Genomic DNA, 22,263 nt, shown 5'->3' with positions numbered 1-22,263 from the left:
AAGTTTCTCAAATCTTAAATATCTTGGACAACAAACTAGTGAATGTAACAAAAAGGAAGCAGACTCACAGATATAAAGAACAAACAAGTGGTTACCAGTGGGGAGAGTGAAGTTGAGAGGGGCAACATAGGGGTAGGAGATTAAGAGGTACAAACTACTAGGCATAAAACATGCTACAAGGACATACTGTACAACACAGGGAATATAGCCAATATTTTATAATAACTATAAATGGAGTATAACCTTTAAATGTTGTGAATCACTATCTTGTACACCTCTATCTTATATAATATTGTACATCAACTATACTTCAATTTAAAAAAAAAGGAAAAAAAATTATTCCACAAAAAGAAAAGAGAATATATGTAAAAAAAATCTGAGGAAATAGAAGACTCCTTTGGATTATAATGTATTATGAACTTGAATCAACATAATTTATAAGACCACAAATATTTGCAATCATTTTTATAAGTTTCTAAACTAACTCCTTTAAAGGACTACGTACGTCTCTACTATAATTGAGAGTAATAACATACAATATACAGAGCCAACTTTTTCCGTACGCAATTAGAGACCGATATGAAAAGCAATAGAATGCAATTTACTATGAAGGGTTTTTAATGAACATACATGTTATCAAATTTTCCAACAAATGAGCAATGCACTTCTACTGCTCCACCCTTTATTATCATCCGAAGGAACAACTGGCTTTTTAATAGATAATAGCCTCTGCTAAGCCTTATAAAGTTCTAACTTTACTGCAATTGTCCATGAATGCATCTTATAGATCATCTGCAAAACCTGTCAGATAACTAATGTACTGCTTAGACCTGCCAAATGGTTCATTTTTTCCTACACACTCTATCTAAAGTGCATAATGCTTTCTTTCTAATGAGAACTTTCAGTAGCTATTCATGCATGCAAAGTAAGAACCTCTCTCTCTCTTTTTTTTTTTTTTTTTAAGTGAAGAGAGACACAGGAAGCACCTTTCTCTTTTACCTGTTTATTTATTTATTTATTTGGGCACACCGCACAGCATGTAGGATCTTAGTTCTCCTACCAGGGATTGAACCAGTGCCCCCTGCAGTGGAAGTACGGATTCTTAATCACTGGATGGCCAGGGAAGTCCCCAGACCCTCTTTTCAATCCCATAGTGCATCACTACAGTAGAAAAGCAACTCATGATTTGGATAAAAATGACTGCTTTAAAGTGATTCTGGGGGCTTCCCTGATGGCGTGGTGGTTAAGAATCCGCCTGCCAATGTAGGGGACATGGATTCGAGCTCTGGTCCGGGAAGATCCCACATGCCGCAGAGCAACTAAGCCCGTGTGCCACAACTACTGAACCTGCGCTCTAGAGTCCGTGAGCCACAACTACTGAGCCCGCATGCCACAACTACTGAAGCCTGCGCGCCTACAGCCCGTGCTCCGCAACAAGAGAAGCCACTGCAATGAGAAGCCTGCACAACCCAACGAAGAGTAGCCCCCACTCGCAGCAACTAGAGAAAGCCCGCACACAGCAACAAAGACCCAAAAAAAAAAAAAAAGATAGGTCTCTGACTTGACCTTTAATTAAAATGATTCTGAAAGTATGTAATCAGACAGTAAATGGTCCTTCCGAGTTCTGCTAAACACATAACCTAATTAGCTTGCTATATGCTGAAGATGTCACTCATAATATATGACTTGAGATTTTATATTATGCTGGAATTGTGTTTCAATAAGAACCATCAGGCCTTCTCTATACACCTGATTGCTTTACCTGACATTGTACAGGCACTTTTCTCCATAGCTGAATTTAAAGGGCTGTTCTTGACTGCAGGCAGAGCCAAGTTCTGAACATGGACTGTGGGGTTCTTTCTTGATTTTCAGTGGGAGGCCGTGAAAAGCCACTAGAAAACAAAACACAAATACCCACAAAAATGAAATACAGTTAGGAATTAAGTACACTAATCTGTTCTACTCCTCTTGGTTAAAATGTCACTAACATTTCATATTAACTTTCATACATAAGAAGAATCACATTGGATGAATTTCATGCAAGAAAGGATTCTGGAGAATCTCCATATACTCATTGTTTGCTTTTATTGCATAACGAAATGCATGCTTCAACTCTCTCTCATTACTTAAAGTCAAATGAACTACTTGTAATCGGCTTAGCTGATATTGACAATACTAGAAGCTCAGTTTTCAGAAAGTAAGCTTGAAAACGTTTCAGAAAGGTTTCCAATGACTAAAGCAGAAAAAATACAACTGATTATCCAAGAATTAACTGAAGACAGGAACATAATTTTAAGTATTATTGAAAGGAAAATATCTCAAATGCACCAATAGTAATGGTTTAATGGAATAACAACTGGACTATGGGAAAGAAAATCCAGATGCATGCAGTTCTCAGGGTAACTAATGATACTTTGGACAAAAGGACAAAAAACTCGACCTCTTTTTAGGCCAGCGCTCATATATAAAAATACAGATAAAACTATTTGCCTAACTACTTACCAGAAGTGTGAAGATACATTGTGAGAAATACGTTAAAGTTATTTTTCATATATAATCTACCATAAAACAATTATTCTATATGAAATGATGTTTCCTCCTTTTTCATATGACTTAGTGTCATATGTCATTACTGTTCAATATAAAGACAATATCATAAAATATGAAGAAATATGTATATTTGGGGTGGAATCATAGCTTTCAAACCAATAAATAAGTAAGATTATATATTTTTATTCTTCTATATGAAACTGAAAAAATGCATATTAGAGATCCTCAGAATAACTGAAGTTTTAGTATAAATGGAAAATGAATAGAAAGATAAGGGGGAAATAGACATGAGAATGAATTTTATTTTCATACAATTTGCACAGGTATGAATTATCAAGGATAAACACAAGGACACACTGTGAATAGCTACTCCAAGTCCTATAAAACCAGAGATTAAAACAAAATATTAAGTGTATATACTATAAAGGAAGATACTACAAGAGAAACTTTGTGGCTTATGATGCCATTCAATCTTGATTATGATATTGCAGCATTATGAACTTGTACTAACTTGAATGTCATATATAATTTTAGTATAAGAAATTGATATCAAGAGCTACCAAGCTCCAGGAAAATGAATGCTATTTGTTTATATAAGCACATAATTTTGACAAAAATGTTCACTGGTACTCAAGAGACATCTGTAACACTGTAGAAAACAGAAGTAAACAAATTTCACCTAAATTAGTTGCCTAAGGAACAGTTAATAAATAATAATACAATTATTTCGCTGAGTGGTCTATTTCAAAGTATTTTTTTCTAATTGAATGTGTGTTTAATATACCTACTCAAAGTAGAGAGTTAGAGGAATAGAAACAAAGGGGAAATTACATGTCTCTTCATATGCAAAGGGTACATATGTTCATTAACTTTACCAAGTCAGAAAGTTATAATTTATAAAACGTTAAGATAGAAGAGGCTTAAGAACCTCAAGAATCAATTGTAACATGAGGACTTGTTTGGATTTTGACTTGAACAAACCAACTGAAAGAGACACCTTTCCAACAAATAAGATATATTTCAATGTGGACTAGGTATTAGATGTTTAAGAAATTATTGTTAATTTTGTTGGATGTGATAATGAAATGGCAGTTGTACCAAAAAGAAAGGTTTAAAGCTAAAGCTTCATAAAATATTTACAGATAAAAAATAAGCTCTGGGATTTTCTTTAAAATACTCTAGAAAAAAATGTATGAGGGAAGAATCAAATAGAAAAATGTTGATAAATGTTAAAAGCTGACTGATGGATAGGTGGGAGTTCATTACATTATTTTCTTTACTTTTACCTGAATTTGCAAGATGAAATGTTTTTAAAATGTGGGGGAAAAAAATCACAAAAGATTTAAAGTAGTATTCTACAAGAAAATTCTCTCCCTCTGTGTGTGTGTGTGTGTGTGCTACTTCTTAGAATGACAAATACTGCATCATGCAATCTTGTAATATCTTAACCATGCATTTGTTGCTTTCTTAACAAATAGTTTTCCACTGTTTATTACTTACTTGAACATATACAACAAAATGTGTATACCCTAGTTCAGCACTTTAAGTAGTAGGTTTTATATTTTCCTAAGAAAAAGCAGTAGCAACATCAAAGGAACTCACTTTGCCATTCAACTAAGCAACAAAGCATTATACCTGAGAGATGAGATCTAAATTATATGAATGAAAATGGATAAGAACTTAAAAGCTAATAAATTGCCAGTATGATGCAAAGTTTATCATATTTATCAAAATATCAAACATACCAGAGACTGCCATATTCAACATTACTATATTTTAAAAGTCTTTGGGACCATAGAGTAGGAAAAGATTAGTAAACAGGATGCAAAAGGCATTAACCATAAAAGAAAATAATCTACGGATTAGGCTTCATTGAAATTAAGAACTTCTCTTCATCAAGACACTAAGCTACAGACACCAAGAGGATACTTGCTATAGAAAGATCTGACAAAGAAATCATATTCAACATAATAAGAATTGCTACAAATAAGAGAAAACAAGAGACCCAATTAAAAACGGGCAAAAGACTCAAACAGGCAGTTCATAAAAGAAGATACCCAAATGACAAAACAAACAAATGAGCAACAAAGCAAGCATATATGAAAAAGTATTCAGCATCTTTACTCATCAGGAAACTGCAAATAAAATCACATGAGGTTTTCACTATACACCCACTAGAATGGCTAAACTGAAAAAGACTGGCATTACCAAGATATGAAGAAGACCTAAAGCAATAAGAACTGCTTATATATGCTGCTAAGAATATAAGCTGACAAAAACACTTTGGAAAACTTTTTGAAGTATCTACCAAGTCTCCATATAAATCTCCCCTATGATCCAGTAACTATACTCAGAGGTAGATATCAAAGAGAAAGGATTGAATATGTTTACCAAAGTACATGTTCATAGCAGCTTTATTCATAATACCAAAAACTGGAAATATTCCTACGTTCATTAGCAGAAAAATGGATAAGTAAATTGTGGCTTATTCATACAATGGAATACTCCACAAGAATTAACAAGGAACACATTGATGACACACGCAGAAACGTGGATGGTCTCACAGATGGTAAGTTGAGTAAAAGAAGACAAACACAAAACAGTATACAAAGAGTACACAGTATATGAATTTCAAGTACAGACCAAACTAATGGATAGTGAACGAATCTCCTTCTGTTGGTGGATGGGAGTGTTAATGACTGAGAAAGGGCACTAGTAACCTACTACAGAGCTGTAATTATTTTATATCTTGCTCTTGGCGGTGTATATATGAGTATATACCTATGTAAAATTCATCAAGTTATACACTTAAGATTTTTGCATTGTAATGAATGTGTATCTCCATAAAAAGATTTAAAAGTATGAGAAGCATCAAGCAATGCTATACAAATTAAGATGTTTGAAAATGTCTGGTGGCCTCCTCTTCCAGCACAGACATCTGATAATGTGCTTCAACTTCACATAATAAATAATTCCAGATGACTCACGGGAGGAATGACAAGTCTGGGGTACCATTGGGAATGGTTGCTAGCAGGACAGTAGCCTCCTATCAAAATGTCCATTAATATCAACCTAGAAGCAAAAGGCATGACCCATCCTTGTAGATACACCATCTGGAGCTCTAGTGCTTTCAGACTGGCCCCATGAGTTTCCCGAAGTGACTTTAGAAGAAAGAACATAAGGATTCCCAAAGTGCTATCAGAGGCAAGTAGATCCCTAAACAGGGGACCCCCAAATTTGGCCAATCATCAGATTACCGAGGGAAATTTTGAAAAAAACCCCAAAAAACAGGCATTCCCATACTCCATATGTTACAGGTTCAGTTGTGTCCCCTCCAAATTTTATCTTGAAGTCCTAACCCCACCTCAGAATGTGACCTTATTTGGAAAATTAGTTAAGATGGGGTCATTAGGGTGGGATCTAATCTAGTATTACTGGTGTCCTCGTACAAAAGGGGAGTTAGGACACTGAGACACACAGAACGCCATGTGAAGATTAAGGCAGAGATTAGAGTGATGCTTCTACAAGCCAACAATCGCCAAAAATCACCTGCAAACCATCACAATCTAGGGGAGAGTCATAGAATAGATTCTCTCTCACAGCCCTCAGAACCCTGCCAACACTTTCATCTCAGACTTCTAGCCTCCAGCTGTGAGACAATAAATTTCCATTTTTTAAGCCACCCAGTTTGTGGTACCTCGTTATGGCAGCCCTAGCAAACTCATACCCTGTTCCCAGAAACTGATTCACTAAAGCTGGTATATAGATCAGGATTCTGTATCTTATAAAATTTTCTAGGTGATTCTCATAACCGGGCAAATTTCAAATCCACTATGATGCTTGGCAACACCTGGATCCAGTGTGTGCTGCACTGAAACAGGTCCAGTACTTGAAAAGACGTTTTCAAAAAAACTAACAATGACTTCCTTTTTCTTAGATACCAACACTCAAGGATTCTCACAGGTTCTCCAAGAAGTTTAGGGCTCCCCTACTCTCTCCGTGTGTGGGCCTCTTAATCACTGTGTGCCCTTAGAATCATGACTTTTTTTTTCTAATCGTAAGCCAAATGCTAGGATTTTTTTTTTAATTGCTGTGTTGAGGGGAAAAAAGAAGCCAACCTAAGATTGTCAATCTTTTGCACAAGAACCAGAGCTACTTTATTTTCCTCATTTTCACTTTTCTGCTTCCTCGAGATTTTAGACCACAAAAATGACTTCTCTTATTTATTATTCGTCAGTAAGGGTAGTACAGAGACTCCCACCAGAGAGGGCTGAGCTGAGACCGTGTTGGGTATTTCATCACAGGGCTGAGAGCCTGAGCGTCTGTGAACAGGCAGTTTTCCAGCTCACTGGCACAGTCACAAGTGGAAGCAGCACATTCATTTTGTGCAATTTGCTTTACCTTCCCACATGGAGTTGGTGCATGTAAAAGGCTGTTAAGTACTAAATTATTCCTTATCAAATCACCATCATCTGGAGTCATGATCAACACTAATTAAATTACTTTCGCTGAACATGGCTCCAGCCTGCTGCCGAGGCTGCTTAGGTACATTTCATCTCGCTTACTGTACCGTCCTGGCTGGCTCTGGAACCAGGGCTACAGGCATCGGCATTGTTTGTAGTTTTAATTAAAGTGAATCTTTCCTTCTTCAAGTGTATCAAATCAAGTGAGTTAACTCCTTCATTTCATTTACAAAGAAGTGATGGTTCCCAGTGATATTATAATATATCCTTATCCCTGACTTCAGACAGTTCACATCATTTATCTATGAAATCTGCCGTCTTCCTCAAACACGTTGTTACCATGCAAACTTTTATGACCTGCAACTCCTCTGGACAATCAGATTTTTAGGAGGAGAAGCCAAGAGAACTCTCAAGAGATGCATCTTGCATTTTTTCTTTGATGGAGGCTTGACCTTTAAAACCACATCTTAAGGCTGACTCACAATGACTGAGTTCCTCTAATGGTTAAATGTAAGCGCTCCAAAGTACCAGGACATTAAAAAATGCACTTCCAAAATAAACTTAACCACTTCTTAATTCACACAGTTTACTTGGGGTTATGGTATTCATCGTAAAGTATCTGTTAGATTAGTGACTGTTTTCATTTTAGAACTATGAGGCATCATCTTGGCTTCCATTTTTTTCTGCCCACATTTTTGACCAGAGGCCCACTCTTGTCATCATTCCCCTGGAGCACAGCAATGCCCTTGGCTTTACAAATGCAACAATGCTGGTATACAACCAAGTCTCTGGCTCAGGGTAGACATATAAGTCATATGTGAACACCTACAATATTAGAGACGGAGAATAATCAATTTAAAAATTTGCTCATAGGAGAATAATTTCCTAAACAATCATGACCCTGGAGTATTTTTTGGTACCACTAAATTGAAAACAGACCATGTTATGACTTACTGGTTCATGTTAGTCCAGAGAATAAACAATGAAACTTATGAACTGAGTTTCTGTTTATATTTCTATAGTGAACATGATATAAATTTAAGAAAGATAATATGCTAAACTGTAGGTGTTAACATACTGAACTCTGGTTGAGTTTGGAATTAGTGCTAGAAAACACCAGCTATAATGCTTTTTTTAAAAAAAGACTCACATTTACATAGTATTATAAAGTTTTCAAAGAATCTTCACCAACTCTCGATTCTCCTCATTCAAGATAAGGACATTAGCATTCCAATTTTGCAAAAAAATTTTTTAAAGGCATGTAGAAGCTAAGCTTCATGTCCAACTAAAGACCTAGGACTAACTTATAACAGGCTAGGAGTTAAAGCCATGGGCTTTGGGCAGCAACTCTTGAACCCTTGAGCATACAATTCAAATGTATTTTTGAATAAGCACACTTAAGATCTCCTTCATGCATGAGCACCACTACAACATTATATCAGATGTTTCTTTATCCGTTTACTTCTTCATTAATTCATTCATTTACTACAGCGCAGACATTATGCCAGTTGCTAAGGGGCAGGGAATGTGGAGCTATAGAAGAAGCTGAACAGTAAGGCACAGTCCTAACCATCAAGAGCTCACAGAAGTCCAATTAGAGCTTTATTTCATTGTTTTTTTAAGAAAAGTTCTAATAAATATATTAGCCAGTCTTCTTTCAGTTTGATCAATTCATGTGTATGCTATGCATATTTCTGTATACATGGCCTTAATAATATATTCTTGCACTTGTATCTAAATGAAAACAGAGCATTCATGCTTGCTTTTAGGCATTCTGCCTTCTTTCAATTTATTGCTGGGGCCAAAGGCATTTAAAAATTCACACCACTCATATTCCACTGAAGGAAAAACATTGCTATCCAACATCTAAAGCTTCCCCTTGATTCTGATAACCAAAATGTCACAAGCGATGGGTCCCCTTCTCTATGTGGACCGTGAACGTAAAAAACAGTGATAAGTTGTCTTAGCTCTGACCTTTCACTCTGCTTTCTTCCCAAGTCTTATCCTAAGAGTGAAATAGAGCAGTAATTTCTGTGCGTACAAAACAATTACCCTGCAAAGAGAAGCACATCACATTTTTAACCACTTCTTCTGTAAACAAAACTATGTCTTTGAATCACATCTGTAGTTTTTGAATCAATATTAGCTGGGAATTTACAGCCTTGATGAGAGTCTCCTGGGTTTGATGTTGCGATTTCTAGTCTGCTCAAAAAGTCTGTTTTAGCATAGTCTACTGTACAGTATTCTAGAACAAGGGTTAGCAAATTGCAGCCCATGGGTCAAATCCAGCTTCCCACCTGTTTGGAAAATAAAGTTTTATTGGAACACCGTTCTACCCATTCATTTAGGTAGAGTCTAGGACTACTTTGAGTAACAATGGGATATTTGTGACAGAAACACTTTGACCCACAAAGCCTAAAATATTTACTATATGACCCTTCACAGAAAAAAATGTCTGCTGATCCCTAGTCTAGATTATGGTCTGCAATGAGAAAGGAGAAAGATCTGGCACAGTGACCCCTGCTAGTGATAGGGAACAGCTAAACTAGTTAACAACGGATATTTAATTTTGCTTCACTAACCCTGTGTTTACTCTGACTGCCAGGATCAAGCGTACAGCCCTGTGTAGCCAATTTAAAGGGATATACACAAAAAAGATGGTGAAAAAAATGACATGATATTGAGGCTCTAAAACACTAGAAATTTATGTGTTTTGAGGTATTTCAAGGCATTTACTTAGACCATGGTTATGTATAATGCAGAGAGTTTTTTACACTTGTCTACAAAATATAGCTGAGGAAGTCAAAACAAATCATTCTGTGGACACAAAACTGTTTGTAAAATAATTTCACTTGGCTATAGCAGCAAATTAAAAAAAACTCTGTAAAAAGGGGAAAAAGTAAATGGTATACATAAATTAGGTTATTTAAGACCAGATACAAGTATGGCATGAAAAATGCATGTAGCCTTTTATACAAATATATATAGTTGGGAATACACTCACTAGATGAAAAGCATTCACTTTAAGTTAACATCACTTCAATTTCAGGTGATAAATGGGTGGCAATGACCTCAATTAGTACCAGGTTAAATTCCAGAAGCAAAGGGGAAGGCTTGTGTACAAATAAAGACAATAGTGTCACATGCTCCGTAAATCCATCTTCCAAGTCTTACAGAAAATCGGCAGGCACTTCTGCTGTATCTGAGCCTCTCAAAGATTCTTTTCCAGTACATTTACTTCTTCCAAGCCCTCCCCACCCCCACTGTGTACACATACCACTCACACATACACACACCGACATCCATTACTAAAGGGCCTAATCTCAGCTATCAGCAGAGTGCCTTTATGGGGCCATTAAACCATTTCTCTTGTTTACAGTGCCCGAAGAAAGATGTGAATTATGTCTGTGACAAAACAAGCGATAACATTTCTAAACTGCTATCAAAATGCAAACTGAAACACATTTAAGGACAGAGACCCTGATTCCACTTTCCATGATTTTCCATTATTTGCAGCATCTGGAAATAGATTCACCTATAATATTTCCGAGACAAAAATTTAGACCACTGCACAGCAAGTTGATATATATTTTTTCTGAAAGAATATTCTATGAGTAGAGCAGTTATCAAAAAAGATGATACAATGTTTTTTAAAGGAATATTATCAGTGGGGATAGATCCCATACCTAGCTGGTCCTTTGATGTTATTTTGGCAACACATAGAATGCTGCTCCGCAGTAATCACAAAGGTAAAGTAAGGGAGACTCTCACCTCTTGTTATCAATCTCAGAATTTTTAAATTGAAAACATTAGATATGATCAAGTTTTAGGGATTGAGCCGGTGTCTGTACTCAGAAACCTCTGTGCTAAAGGAATCATAAGTGGATGCGCTATGGGTAAAAATATAAACAAGAGGAGCTACTTTAATTGGAGGAAGGCAAACAGTCATCAAACTGCCCCTGCATTGCTCCCAGAAGTAAATGCTCAGCACATGCAAGGAACTTCCTGGGCAGTTTGGAAACCAGAAATGAATCTCAGAGAAGCCACACTTTTCTCAGAAGGGCATATCAAACTTTTTTTCCTAATACCAAACTCCTCCTGTCAGTAACAGGGACTGCACGCTCCATTGCAGGGATTCCTGAATGGTCCTGCCAGGGGTGTACATACCAGAACAAAAGAGGGGATGGAGCTTGAAAAAGTCCCGGAGGTCATCCTGCACCTCACAGCCCCATCCAGAATCTGGTGTGGTGTCTATAGACGTGGAAACCAGTGCTGAGGACAGAGCCAAAATCAGAAGCCAGGAATCCTCACAGTCTACAGAGTAAAAAGCCTCACGCAAGACGGTTATTTCTTAAAAGTACACTTCATAATTCAACTTCCTCTACATCGCAGACTACCATTATGCCATCTTAATAGACAGAATAGAATGGACAAGTATTCTGGATTTGGAACCCTCCCTCTTCAAAAACCAGTGGTGATAGCGAGATGCAACCAACTCTCATTCATCTGAAGGTCACTTATCTAGCAGTCCTGATGGTCTAAACCAGAGGTTGCCAACGTTTCTGTTTGATTCACATAGTGGCTTCAAATAATTTCAATTAGTTGTGATCATTTAAAAAGCAGCTGAAAAATCTTTTTCTGGTTTAAAAATACAAAATTCTGGCTTCTCTAGAAAAAAACCACAATATCCAGCAACACTGAATCCACTTTCCAGCCTGAAAAATAGGACAGCAGTTGACTGAGCCCTATATCAGCTTCCCCTTTGGCCACAACCCGTGTTTTCCTATTTGTCACAGTTCCCACCATCGCTACCACTCCACACCCCATTATCTCTGGCACTAAATTCACTTCCCTCATTTCTATGCTTGGCATGAGAGTTTTCTACACCTCATCAAACACATAGCTAAGAAATCATTAGTCAGTGTGTTTCCACATGTGGATGTGGATGTGCATGTGTCCAGACACACACACACACACACACACACACACACACACACACATTACCTCTAATCAGCAAAAATAACTATTACAAAACTCATAACACGCTCTGGCTTAGGTACTCAAGTACTCGTTCTCAGGCAATAGGGCAGAGCAGTGAAGGTAATAAGTACTTAAATCTGCCTGGCTTCAAATTTTGCCACTGTTACTTACCAGTTGTAAGACTGGGCAAGCCTCTGTGTACTTCACTTTCCTCTTCTATAAAATGGGCATGATAATAGCACCTGCCTCGTGGAGTTGCTGTTAAGATTAAATGGGACGCTACGTGTAAAGTATGTAAGTGCTCAATAATATTAGCTATTGGCATTGTTATGATTCAAACCCAGAATACTTAGACATGACAGCTAAAAGAGAACACGTAGATCACCCAGAAACATAACAGCAGTGGCTAAGAGTGTGGAGATGAAATTTGGCTTTGCTACTTACTAGCTTAAGGACTTCTGGTCAACTAGGTAGCTGCTACAGGATTCAGTTTCTCCCTGTGTAATATGGGGCTTATCACAGACCTTCCTCATGGGGTTTGTGTGAGAATTAAATGAGGTAATGCACAGGAGAACTTTGAATAGTACCTGGCATGTGGTAAGAACTCAGGAAACGTTAGTTATTACCATTATTACTCCAAGCACTTCCTTTCACAGAAGATAAACTGAAACTCAAGAAAGTAAAGTGACCAATGATAGGAACGGGACTTCAACCATTAGAGTGTTACCATACTAAGTTTTCTATTTCATCCTGTTTCAATTTCACATGGAAACTTCACACATACTACACATACTACTTCACAGTAGTATGTCAAGTCAACTACTCACTCAAGAACAAAAAATGTACACACGGAGAAGAATCTATAAGGAAGGTACCTTGACACAAGGAAAAAGCAAACAGTGTGGCCTGGCAGAATGAGCATTGGATAAGGAGTCAAGTAATCTGTACCTAGTTCCTACCCCACTGCTAACTAGCTGCGTGACCTCAGGCATAGTGTGCAACCTCTCTGGGCTTCTGTTCCTCATCTGCAAAACGAAAGCATCAGATTAAGCAATCTTGTAGTTCTAAAATGGAACTCTGGGTGTAAGTACCTGCTTACTGATGTCAAAGAAAAATGTAAAAATCTGATGCAAGAATTCAGAGGGCATAACATTCTGAGGCCACACAGCTCTAAGCACCTCAATAATCCCTGAGGGCATTACTGCATTTTAGCAAATGGTGGTCACTGAAATTCATAATGAGACTTAATCACCAAGAAAAGGCAAAATTGGGTGTAATCTACTATATTCAAGAAAGGAGGGTGCAAAATGCACATTAGAAAGGTGTACATATGGTTAACATTTTAAAACACTTGATGCTTTAAAAGGCATTTCATGGACCACCTTCTTTCCAGCTGATGATGAAAAGTAATGTTATTACGTTGACAAAATAAAAAGCAGAATCAAAAGACAAAAAGTTATATTCCTAGTTTAAAAGCATCACAAGCACCACTAATTTAAAAATAGAGAGACCTCGGACAGTGTTGATTCATTCCTCTAAATTTTAAAGCCTAATCCTACTATAACAGTACTTCAGCAGTAGTGGTGCTAAATGATCCTCACCTTCACAATTTAACTGCCAGGAGAAAGTGTCCTGGTGGAAAACTGGTTCTTCCATCTGGAAAAGGGTAAGAACAGGGAAAAGAAGACCTAATGTAAAAACAATCCAAATCTAATCAGTTTTGCATTCTGCACTGGCTTCAAATCAGATCTTCCTTCCCCTACTGGTCCAGTAGATGGAAAGCAGCACGACACTATTTTTTTGGAAAGAGATTCTGTACAGCGAGCCCAAACAGAGAGTACTTCATATCCAGCTGGCAGGAATCAAACCTGAACAAGCTGCAGCTATTTGAGAAACAGATCTAATAAACTGAAATGAAGTTCTGAATCAAGATGCCCACCCAAACCCACACCCCTCAAAAACTGCCCTACTTCATCAATTGCCTACTTACGACCTTTTATAAATACAGAAGATACCTCTTCTGCAGAAATTGTTCCATTGTGTTTTGATATGGATACTCGTTAAGACCTATACAGTTACAAAAATTAATATTACTTCTCTACCTTGTAATTCTGTAATTTCTTTCAAATAATGGACAATACTGTCTTGGAAAAGGCTGACCAGTATCTATTATTATTCCTAGCTGACTTGGAAGATGCCAACAATACCTGGTGTTTCTCAGTCTAGCATGAAGAAGTTCTGAAGAAGGCCATGACAGATGGGCCCTGCAGAATACCCAGACACCAAGAGTGCTCTGTCCTCGATACTGTGTGACCATGAAGACAGGTCCTTCCCATAGGAAGGACATGTAAAAGGTGGGCTTCTTCTATCCTGCACCCCCCTGCCTCGTCCAGCTCTCCAGAACAAACCTCAGAGTACCACCCTCTGCAAACTATCTGTATAGATCTCTAACAAGTGGTTCAGAAAAAAGGTGGTAAATATATTCTTTGAAATCTATTGATAAAAAAAAAAACAAAGTAGACAACAGACAGTAGAGAAGAACCAAGGCAGATAGTAGCATCTAAGGATATTTTTACTTAGAAGTAGCAAACGATAAATGTAATCTTTAATTTTCCTTTTTTATTAAATCACAAATATGAAGCTCCAACCTAAAATTCTACATTAATTACTCTATAGACCATAGTAACATAAAAAACAAAATTAAGATGATATTTCATTGCCAAAGAAGACTGCCAATTACTAACATGCCTGTCATCACTTTGGAATAATAATTAGTAAAAAGACCAGCAGTTTTCTATGATTTGTAAGTCTTACTCACTAAGAACAAGTAGTCAAATAAATAAGTTTTTATGAAATAAAGTATAACCACTTTCTCCAGTATTATTTTCAAAGCAATGAAATAAGTAATTAGTGATGCAAAGACTTGCTTAAATGAATTTGGTGGTCTTCAGAACTAGAGCAGTATAATTCTAAATTTAGAATTCAGCTCACATGTAATGGCTTGAACTAGAAAAGTCTTTAAATAAGCCCAGAGGTAAGAGAAATGGTACATGGGCGACAGAGTGAATACCACCACCAAGACAACTGAAATTCCAAACGTATATGTCACACTCCCAAGTCTAACAAACTTCTATTATAGCACCATTTCTTCAATGTTTGGGCTTAACTTCTCTTAATATTCACCTCTTGAAAAGAATCTTTCAATTCTGATTTGGTGACCCGGTACTGCTTGAAAGATTCTATTTTCTTTCAAAATAGTGAATCCTCACTTTCGATTCATAATTTCAACATACCTTTCCTCCAGGCTGTATGTGAAAGAGGCTGTAATTTGCCAGGTCTTAAATTGACCACTTTAGTACCAAAATGATACACCGGATAAGTAGGATACAACACTCAAATGGCTGAAGTACACCTGCAGTATTCTGATGTCACTCTCCTGAAGACATGATTGAGAACAATTCAGACATTATTAGCCACTTGGCTCCTTGTTCAAAAAGACACCATCGGTAGACAAAGTTGAAAATATGTTGTGAATACCAGAGCTAGAAAAGTTTACCCCAAAAAGAAAGGCAGCTGGCTAGAGCCAAAAAAAGTACCTTTCAGTAAATGCCAATAAAACTTTACAGGCTGCCAAAATAACAAAGAGTAATTACAAAGGAAACTTTGTAATTTTCCTGACAATAAACACCTTCTTAAAAAAGAAATTATCTGTCACTTGGCCTCAATTGTTACAGCTGTTAATACTAATGAGGATAAATCCCACAAACACATCTTACTTAAACCAACTACTAATTTGGTACAAAATTTTTAGAATTTCTTCCCCACGATAAATTTAGGGATTTTCTTTAAATATGCCCTGTAATATTTAATTCAATGTACACTAGAGCATTTTCCATGAGAAATTACCATTCTTAAAGAAAAGCTTTTATCCAAACTATCTTGCCCATCTTGAAAAATGGTTATTTAACTGTACCAGATTAAGAACTCTCTCCAAGAAAAGGGAGATTCATGAAATACAAAAGTAAATACTATGACTTGGGAGCCACATTTTTAACCCCAAAATAGCCTTTATGAAGAAAAAAATGTTTCATTATTATGTAGAAACGTTTAGAAAAGTGCAGGTTATTTTTCATACAGCAGATAATATTGCTGACCAAACTTCCTTATGAAAAACCATAAGATTTTCTTAAAAAATGAGACTCATAGCTAAGTAGAGTGTTTGCTTCCTAAACTGTGACAATACCATCAGCACCTCCAGACGCCAATCAAGCCCTTTTGTCATTTCTTAACAATAAATATTAACTTAAAAAATCTATAGCACGAGTGATATCAGTATAACTATAAAAAGTCTCTACTGACACAGGCCCAGCCTTCATAAATAAAATAAGCAAACAAGCCAAAGGATGATAAAGAAAACCAACCAAGAGAGCTTTGGATAGGCTTAACCATGGCCATGAAATAAACAGTCAAGAGATACCACATAAGCTACAGTATATAAGGAGCTGATTTTACTTTGCAAATGTTTCAGAAAGCAAATGTAAACAATCAGTGTATACACAGATCGCATTTCCACAGCTAAAGGATATCATCCCAAGAAAACTGTTATTGGGATGAAGAGTTTCAGAATTACACTAGCATTGTGTTAAGTGGTTTCTGTGATTTCTTAACATACTTATTTTTAATAGATTGCCTCCAGGGCTTCCCTGGTGGCGCAGTGGTTAAGAATCCGCCTGCCAGTGCAGGGGACATGGGCTTGAGCCCCGGTCTGGGAAGATCCCACATGCCGTGGAGCAACTAAACCCGTGCGCCACAACTACTGAGCCTGTGCTCTAGGGCCCACAAGCCACAACTATTGAGCCCACGTGCCACAACTATTGAGCCCACGTGCCACAACTACTGAAGCCCGCGCGCCTAGAGCCCTTGTTCCGCAACAAGAGAAGCCACCGCAATGAGAAGCCCGCTCGCTGCAACTAGAGAAAGCCCGCGCACAGCAACGAAGACCGAACGCAGCCAAAAATAAATAAATAAATAAATTTATTTAAAAATAGATTGCTTCCTTTGAATATAAGTTTTTTTAAAAAATGTATTATAGATTAAATTAATTTTTTTCTACAGGAAGACAACTCTAATTTTTAATTGGCATAACAGTTGAGAGTTATGAATCACAAATGAACCAAGTCAGTTTATGGTATTACATAGAGTTTAAGAGACTACTCTTGTCCACTTTCCCAACCTTCACAATGAACAGTTGTTGAGAAAGACTTTAACCATGGATATACAACTTTTTTAATATGATTTTTATACCCTGCAGCCCAATTTATCTCAAGACATATTTATATAAATTTACAATTATATGTGACTTAGTTGCTATGATCTAGGGATATATAATCATGAGAATAGCTGAAAATATGAAATCAAGTATTATACAACTATTCACTAATTACACACACTGATAACCTTAGAAATTTCCTTAATTTTCACCCTATTCACAGTATTGCAGAAGGGCTTCTTAAATGTGTAGAAAATTATCCGAAAATTTTTATTACACTTCATAGAGTTGTTGATGTAACTTCGCAGCTGCTAGTTCAAAGGAAGTCTGTTCCTTTTTTCCCCTACTCTAGAGCCTTCCTACTGCATGATCTCACAAGTGCATCCTTGAGGTTACATTACAGGGGAAAACGCCATGTAATAAGATCATTCTGCTTGGTCCTTCAGGAACCAGCCCTGTCTGATAGGAACCAAGACTTCTCACCAGTTACTAAATTTGGCTCCAGAGCAATAGTGTCATGGCAACTTTCCAATGTACATTTTTTACTTTGACTTGCTAATTGCAAATAAGGGGAAATTAGATTACCACATTAAACATAAAATGTAGAGAATAAGTAGGTAGCAGTATTGTACAGGTGTTTTTGGAAATAGAAAATCACAGCACGGAGGCAATAATATTTGTATATTACAAATCTTTTTACTTCTACTTTGGACAAAGCGTTTTGTGGTAACATCAAGATACATATCAAATCATACTAATCTTTGCACAATGCAAGTCTTTATGTTATTCATAATATATAGATGCACTAACTGGGAAATAAATTCTGCACTAGATTATATTTTCACATAAATTTCACTTAAATAAATATTAGTTACTAATAATCCTTGTGGATTTTAAAAATTAAAGATGTAAGGTATATATAAATGGATCTCCATGCTCAAATGAGGTGGTATATCCAAACAATCAATGTATTCTCATGTTTAGCTGCTTTCTTTTAAAACTGTCAAAACTATATTTACTGCTGTGTCAACCTAAAGCACCTATTTAAAATTTGCCTCTTGAGATGCTTAGATGTTAACAGCAAGCCCATGTGAATAAACGGATATTATAATGCCTACTGTAGATCACAAATTATACAGGAGTAATCATTTTTCTACAACTTAGTGATCAAAGAGGATGACAGACAATGAAAACAAACAGCGTTTTTTCAAGCCGCTTAATGTTTTACCGACGTAACACAATGTAGGAAACTCATGAGTAGAGTGGACTTTTTTATATTTCTTTTTTATGTTGTATTCTGAAATATAATCTCATTCTTTAGAACACAGAGCTCTACCAATGCATCTGCTATAACTGCAGGTGTAAAGTCAGTATTAAGTGTGTCAAATACTGTAGCCAGCCAGCTGATACGTTCGGCAGCTTATATTAGCACTTAAACCACACAAAGGAGATTTATACAGCCCTCCTTTGTAATTGACATTTCCAAGAAACTAGAAAAATATGAAAATGAAAGAGGACTCGGCTCTCCTTCCGTGTGTGCAAATGGAAAAGATGAACTTTGGAGAAACACATGGATACCACCCGCAAAACAAGTGTATGATCACAAACAAAACAGGCCTGGTTTGCATTCTCCACCTCGCTCCTTTGAAGTTAACAGAAGCTTTGTAAATTGAGGGTGTGCATAGGGATAAATATTAAGTCAGATAAAGCTTGATTCCCCTCTCCCTTTATAATTGCATGCATATAAATTCTTAGCCACTGCACATTTCTTCAATTTACCACATTAGATTCCATTGACATAATTGTAACATTTCTGATACAGGTGCATTACTTAGTATGTATCTCTTTTAAATATGGTTAACTACAGTGTGCTTATATGCTGAAATATATGTACAAAAAATATATATATTATGCGCCTTTGTTTTTTTCTCTCCGCTTTCTCTTCCTCAATAACATGACATCTGATTTCATGTTTAGACATTTCCAGGCTGGCCTGTTTGTCCTCAGGAATAAATCCCAAATGTACCTGATTGACTTTTGCTGACTCACAAATGTTGACTGTGACCTATCAAACTTCATCTTCCCACTATCCAAGGCCCACCTGATCTCCAAATTCTGCTGCCTTTCTCCCCAAAGGACAGAAAATGCTCAGGCCTTCTTCAGAGAAATTAACACCTGGCCTTCATCTCACCTAACGGGCCCTCCCATCATGACTGGGGAAATCACACAAGTCATGAAGAGTCAGTTGAGGTGGCGGATGCACAGAAGTATTGCAAATTAGGCGCTAAGAAGGATTAAGTGCCTAACTTCTTGGGCACTAAGTACTAGTCACCTTGAGCAAATTGTTTTCCCCCACCAACCTTAGTTTTGGCACAAAACTCTATCTGGAACAGCATAGGATAGTGGTTATGGGTGTAAACTCTAGAGTCAGACCTGCAACTTGGTCGCTGTGTGATCAGAAACAATCCACTCAACCACTCTGTGCCTCAATCTTTCCACCTGAAAAAAAGGAACTAATCGTTTGCAGTACACAAGGTTGTTGTCAAGATTGGATGATTCATGAAGATATATATAAAATGCTTAGAAAAGTACCCAGCACACAGGGAGCACTAAGCAAGTATTCACTACTACTGCCCATGAAGGGTGGATAATCTCTAGGTTCATTTCATTTCATGGATCCTTTCATTCCATGAATCTGGGTTTCTAGTTCCAGGTCATGTTTCATGTGCTTCATGAAGCCATTCTCAACTACTCCAATTTACATTAATCTCTTAAAAAAGCTACAGAACTTATGTAACATTTATTTAATTTGTTAGTCATGCAGGACTTTTATTATTAATTTTATAATAGTAATGGTGTCAATAATTATGAATGCCCTGATTAGTTGCATGCTTGTTCCCTTATTCCACGTCTATAGCATCCTTACCATTGAGAGCCTTTTTGTAAGCTGAGGAAATGGAAGTATTGGGAGATTAAGTGACTTACAAAGATCACTGAACTTGAAAGTAGTAGATCAAGGCATGAGCCTAACTAGTAGGACCCCAGAACCTGTACTCTTAGCTGCTATGTTAACTCCTCTCTCTACTGTATCTTAACTATCCCAGGCATATTTCACCTTCTTCTTCCAAACTTCCCACTATGTTATTTGAATTCAAGGATCATGGTTTTGGTTTTTAACATATTTTTATGCACAAGAACTGTATTCCATGTAAATAAAGACTTAAATATTTGTCTATCTTTATCTTGGCACTACATCTATGCAAATAATTCACACAATTTCTAAAATGGAATGACTCTTAACCATGGTTTAAAAATGGCTGGGTCTCAGAATTCTAAATTGTTGATATACTTTTTTTCCTCCACTAGAAATAAACTGAGGGAAAAAGATATTCCACGCAAATGGAAATCAAAAGAAAGCTGGAGTAGCAATACCCACATCAGATAAAATAGACTTTAAAATAAAGAATGTTACAAGAGACAAGGAAGGACACTACATAATGATCAAGGGATCAATCTAAGAAGATATCACAATTATAAATAGATGTGCACCCAATATAGGAGCACCTCAATACGTAAGGTAACTGCTAACAGCTATAAAAGAGGAAATCGACAGTAACACAATAATAGTCAGGGACTTTAACACCTCACTTACACCAATGGACAGATCATCCAGACAGAAAATTAATAAGGAAACACAAGCTTTAAATGACACAATAGACCAGATAGATTTAATTGATATTTATAGGACATTCCATCCAAAACCAGCAGATTACACTTTCTTCTCAAGTGTTCATGGAACATTCTCCAGGATAGATCACATCTTGGATCACAAATCAAGTTTCAGTAAATTTAAGAAAATTGAAATCATATCAAGCATCTTTTCTGACCACAACACTGTGAGATTAGAATTACACAGGGAAAAAAACGTAAAAAACACACAAACACATGGAGGCTAAACAATACGTTACTAAATAACCAAGAGATCACTGAAGAAATCAAAGAGGAAATCAAAAAATACCTAGAGACAAATGACAATGAAAACACAACGATCCAAAACCTATGGGATGCAGCAAAAGCAGTTCTAAGAGGGAACTTTATAGCAATACAAGCCTACCTCAAGAAACAAGAAAAATCTCAAATAAACAATCTAACCTTACACCTAAAGGAACTAGAGAAAGAAGAACAAACAAAACTCAAAGTTAGCAGAAGGAAAGAAATCATAAAGATCAGAGCAGAAATAAATGAAATAAAAACAAAGAAAACAATAGCAAAGATCAATAAAACTAAAAGCTGGTTCTTTGAGAAGATAAATAAAATTGATAAACCATTAGCCAGACTCATCAAGAAAAAGAGGGAGAGGACTCAAATCAATAAAGTTAGAAATGAAAAAGAAGTTACAACAGACACCTCAGAAATACAAAGCATCCTAAGAGACTACTACAAGCAACTCTATGCCAATAAAATGGACAACCTGGAAGAAATGGACAAATCCTTAGAAAGGTATAACCTGCCAAGACTGAACCAGGAAGAAATAGAAAATATGAACAGACCAATCACAAGTAATGAAATTCAAACTATGATTAAAAATCTTCCAACAAACAAAAGTCCAGGAACAGATGGCTTCACAGGTGAATTCTATCAAACATTTAGAGAAGAGCTAACACCCATCCTTCTCAAACTCTTCCAAAAAATTGCAGAGGAAGGAACACTCCCAAACTCATTCTATGAGGCCACCATCACCCTGATACCAAAATCAGACAAAGATACTACAAAAAAAGAAAATTACAGACCAATACCACTGATGAATATAGATGCAAAAATCCTCAACAAAATACTAGAAAACAGAATCCAACAGAACATTAAAAGGATCATACACCATGATCAAGTGGGATTTATCCCGGGGATGCAAGGATTCTTCAATATATGCAAATCAATCAATGTGATACACCATATTAACAAACGGAAGAAGAAAAACCATATGATCATCTCAATAGATGCAGA

General features: G+C 36.6%; 1 protein-coding gene across 11 annotated transcripts in view; it reads right to left on the bottom strand.

Moving 5' to 3' along the window:
• ETV1 (ETS variant transcription factor 1) overlaps positions 1 to 22,263 on the bottom strand; it is a 95,265-nt gene that overhangs the window by 42,523 nt on the left and 30,479 nt on the right. For all 11 annotated transcript variants that reach the window (XM_082472747.1, XM_082472748.1, XM_082472749.1 and 8 more), the window contains one exon: positions 1,763 to 1,892. In XM_082472747.1, coding sequence (XP_082328873.1) covers positions 1,763 to 1,892 — 130 coding nt within the window. The remainder of the gene's footprint in view (positions 1 to 1,762; positions 1,893 to 22,263) is intronic.

Source organism: Balaenoptera physalus (genome assembly GCF_965194825.1).
Source record: "Balaenoptera physalus genome assembly, chromosome: 8".
NCBI lineage: Eukaryota > Metazoa > Chordata > Mammalia > Artiodactyla > Balaenopteridae > Balaenoptera > Balaenoptera physalus.
Note: the sequence above shows the minus strand (reverse complement) of the source record. Positions and strands in the feature narration are given on the sequence as shown.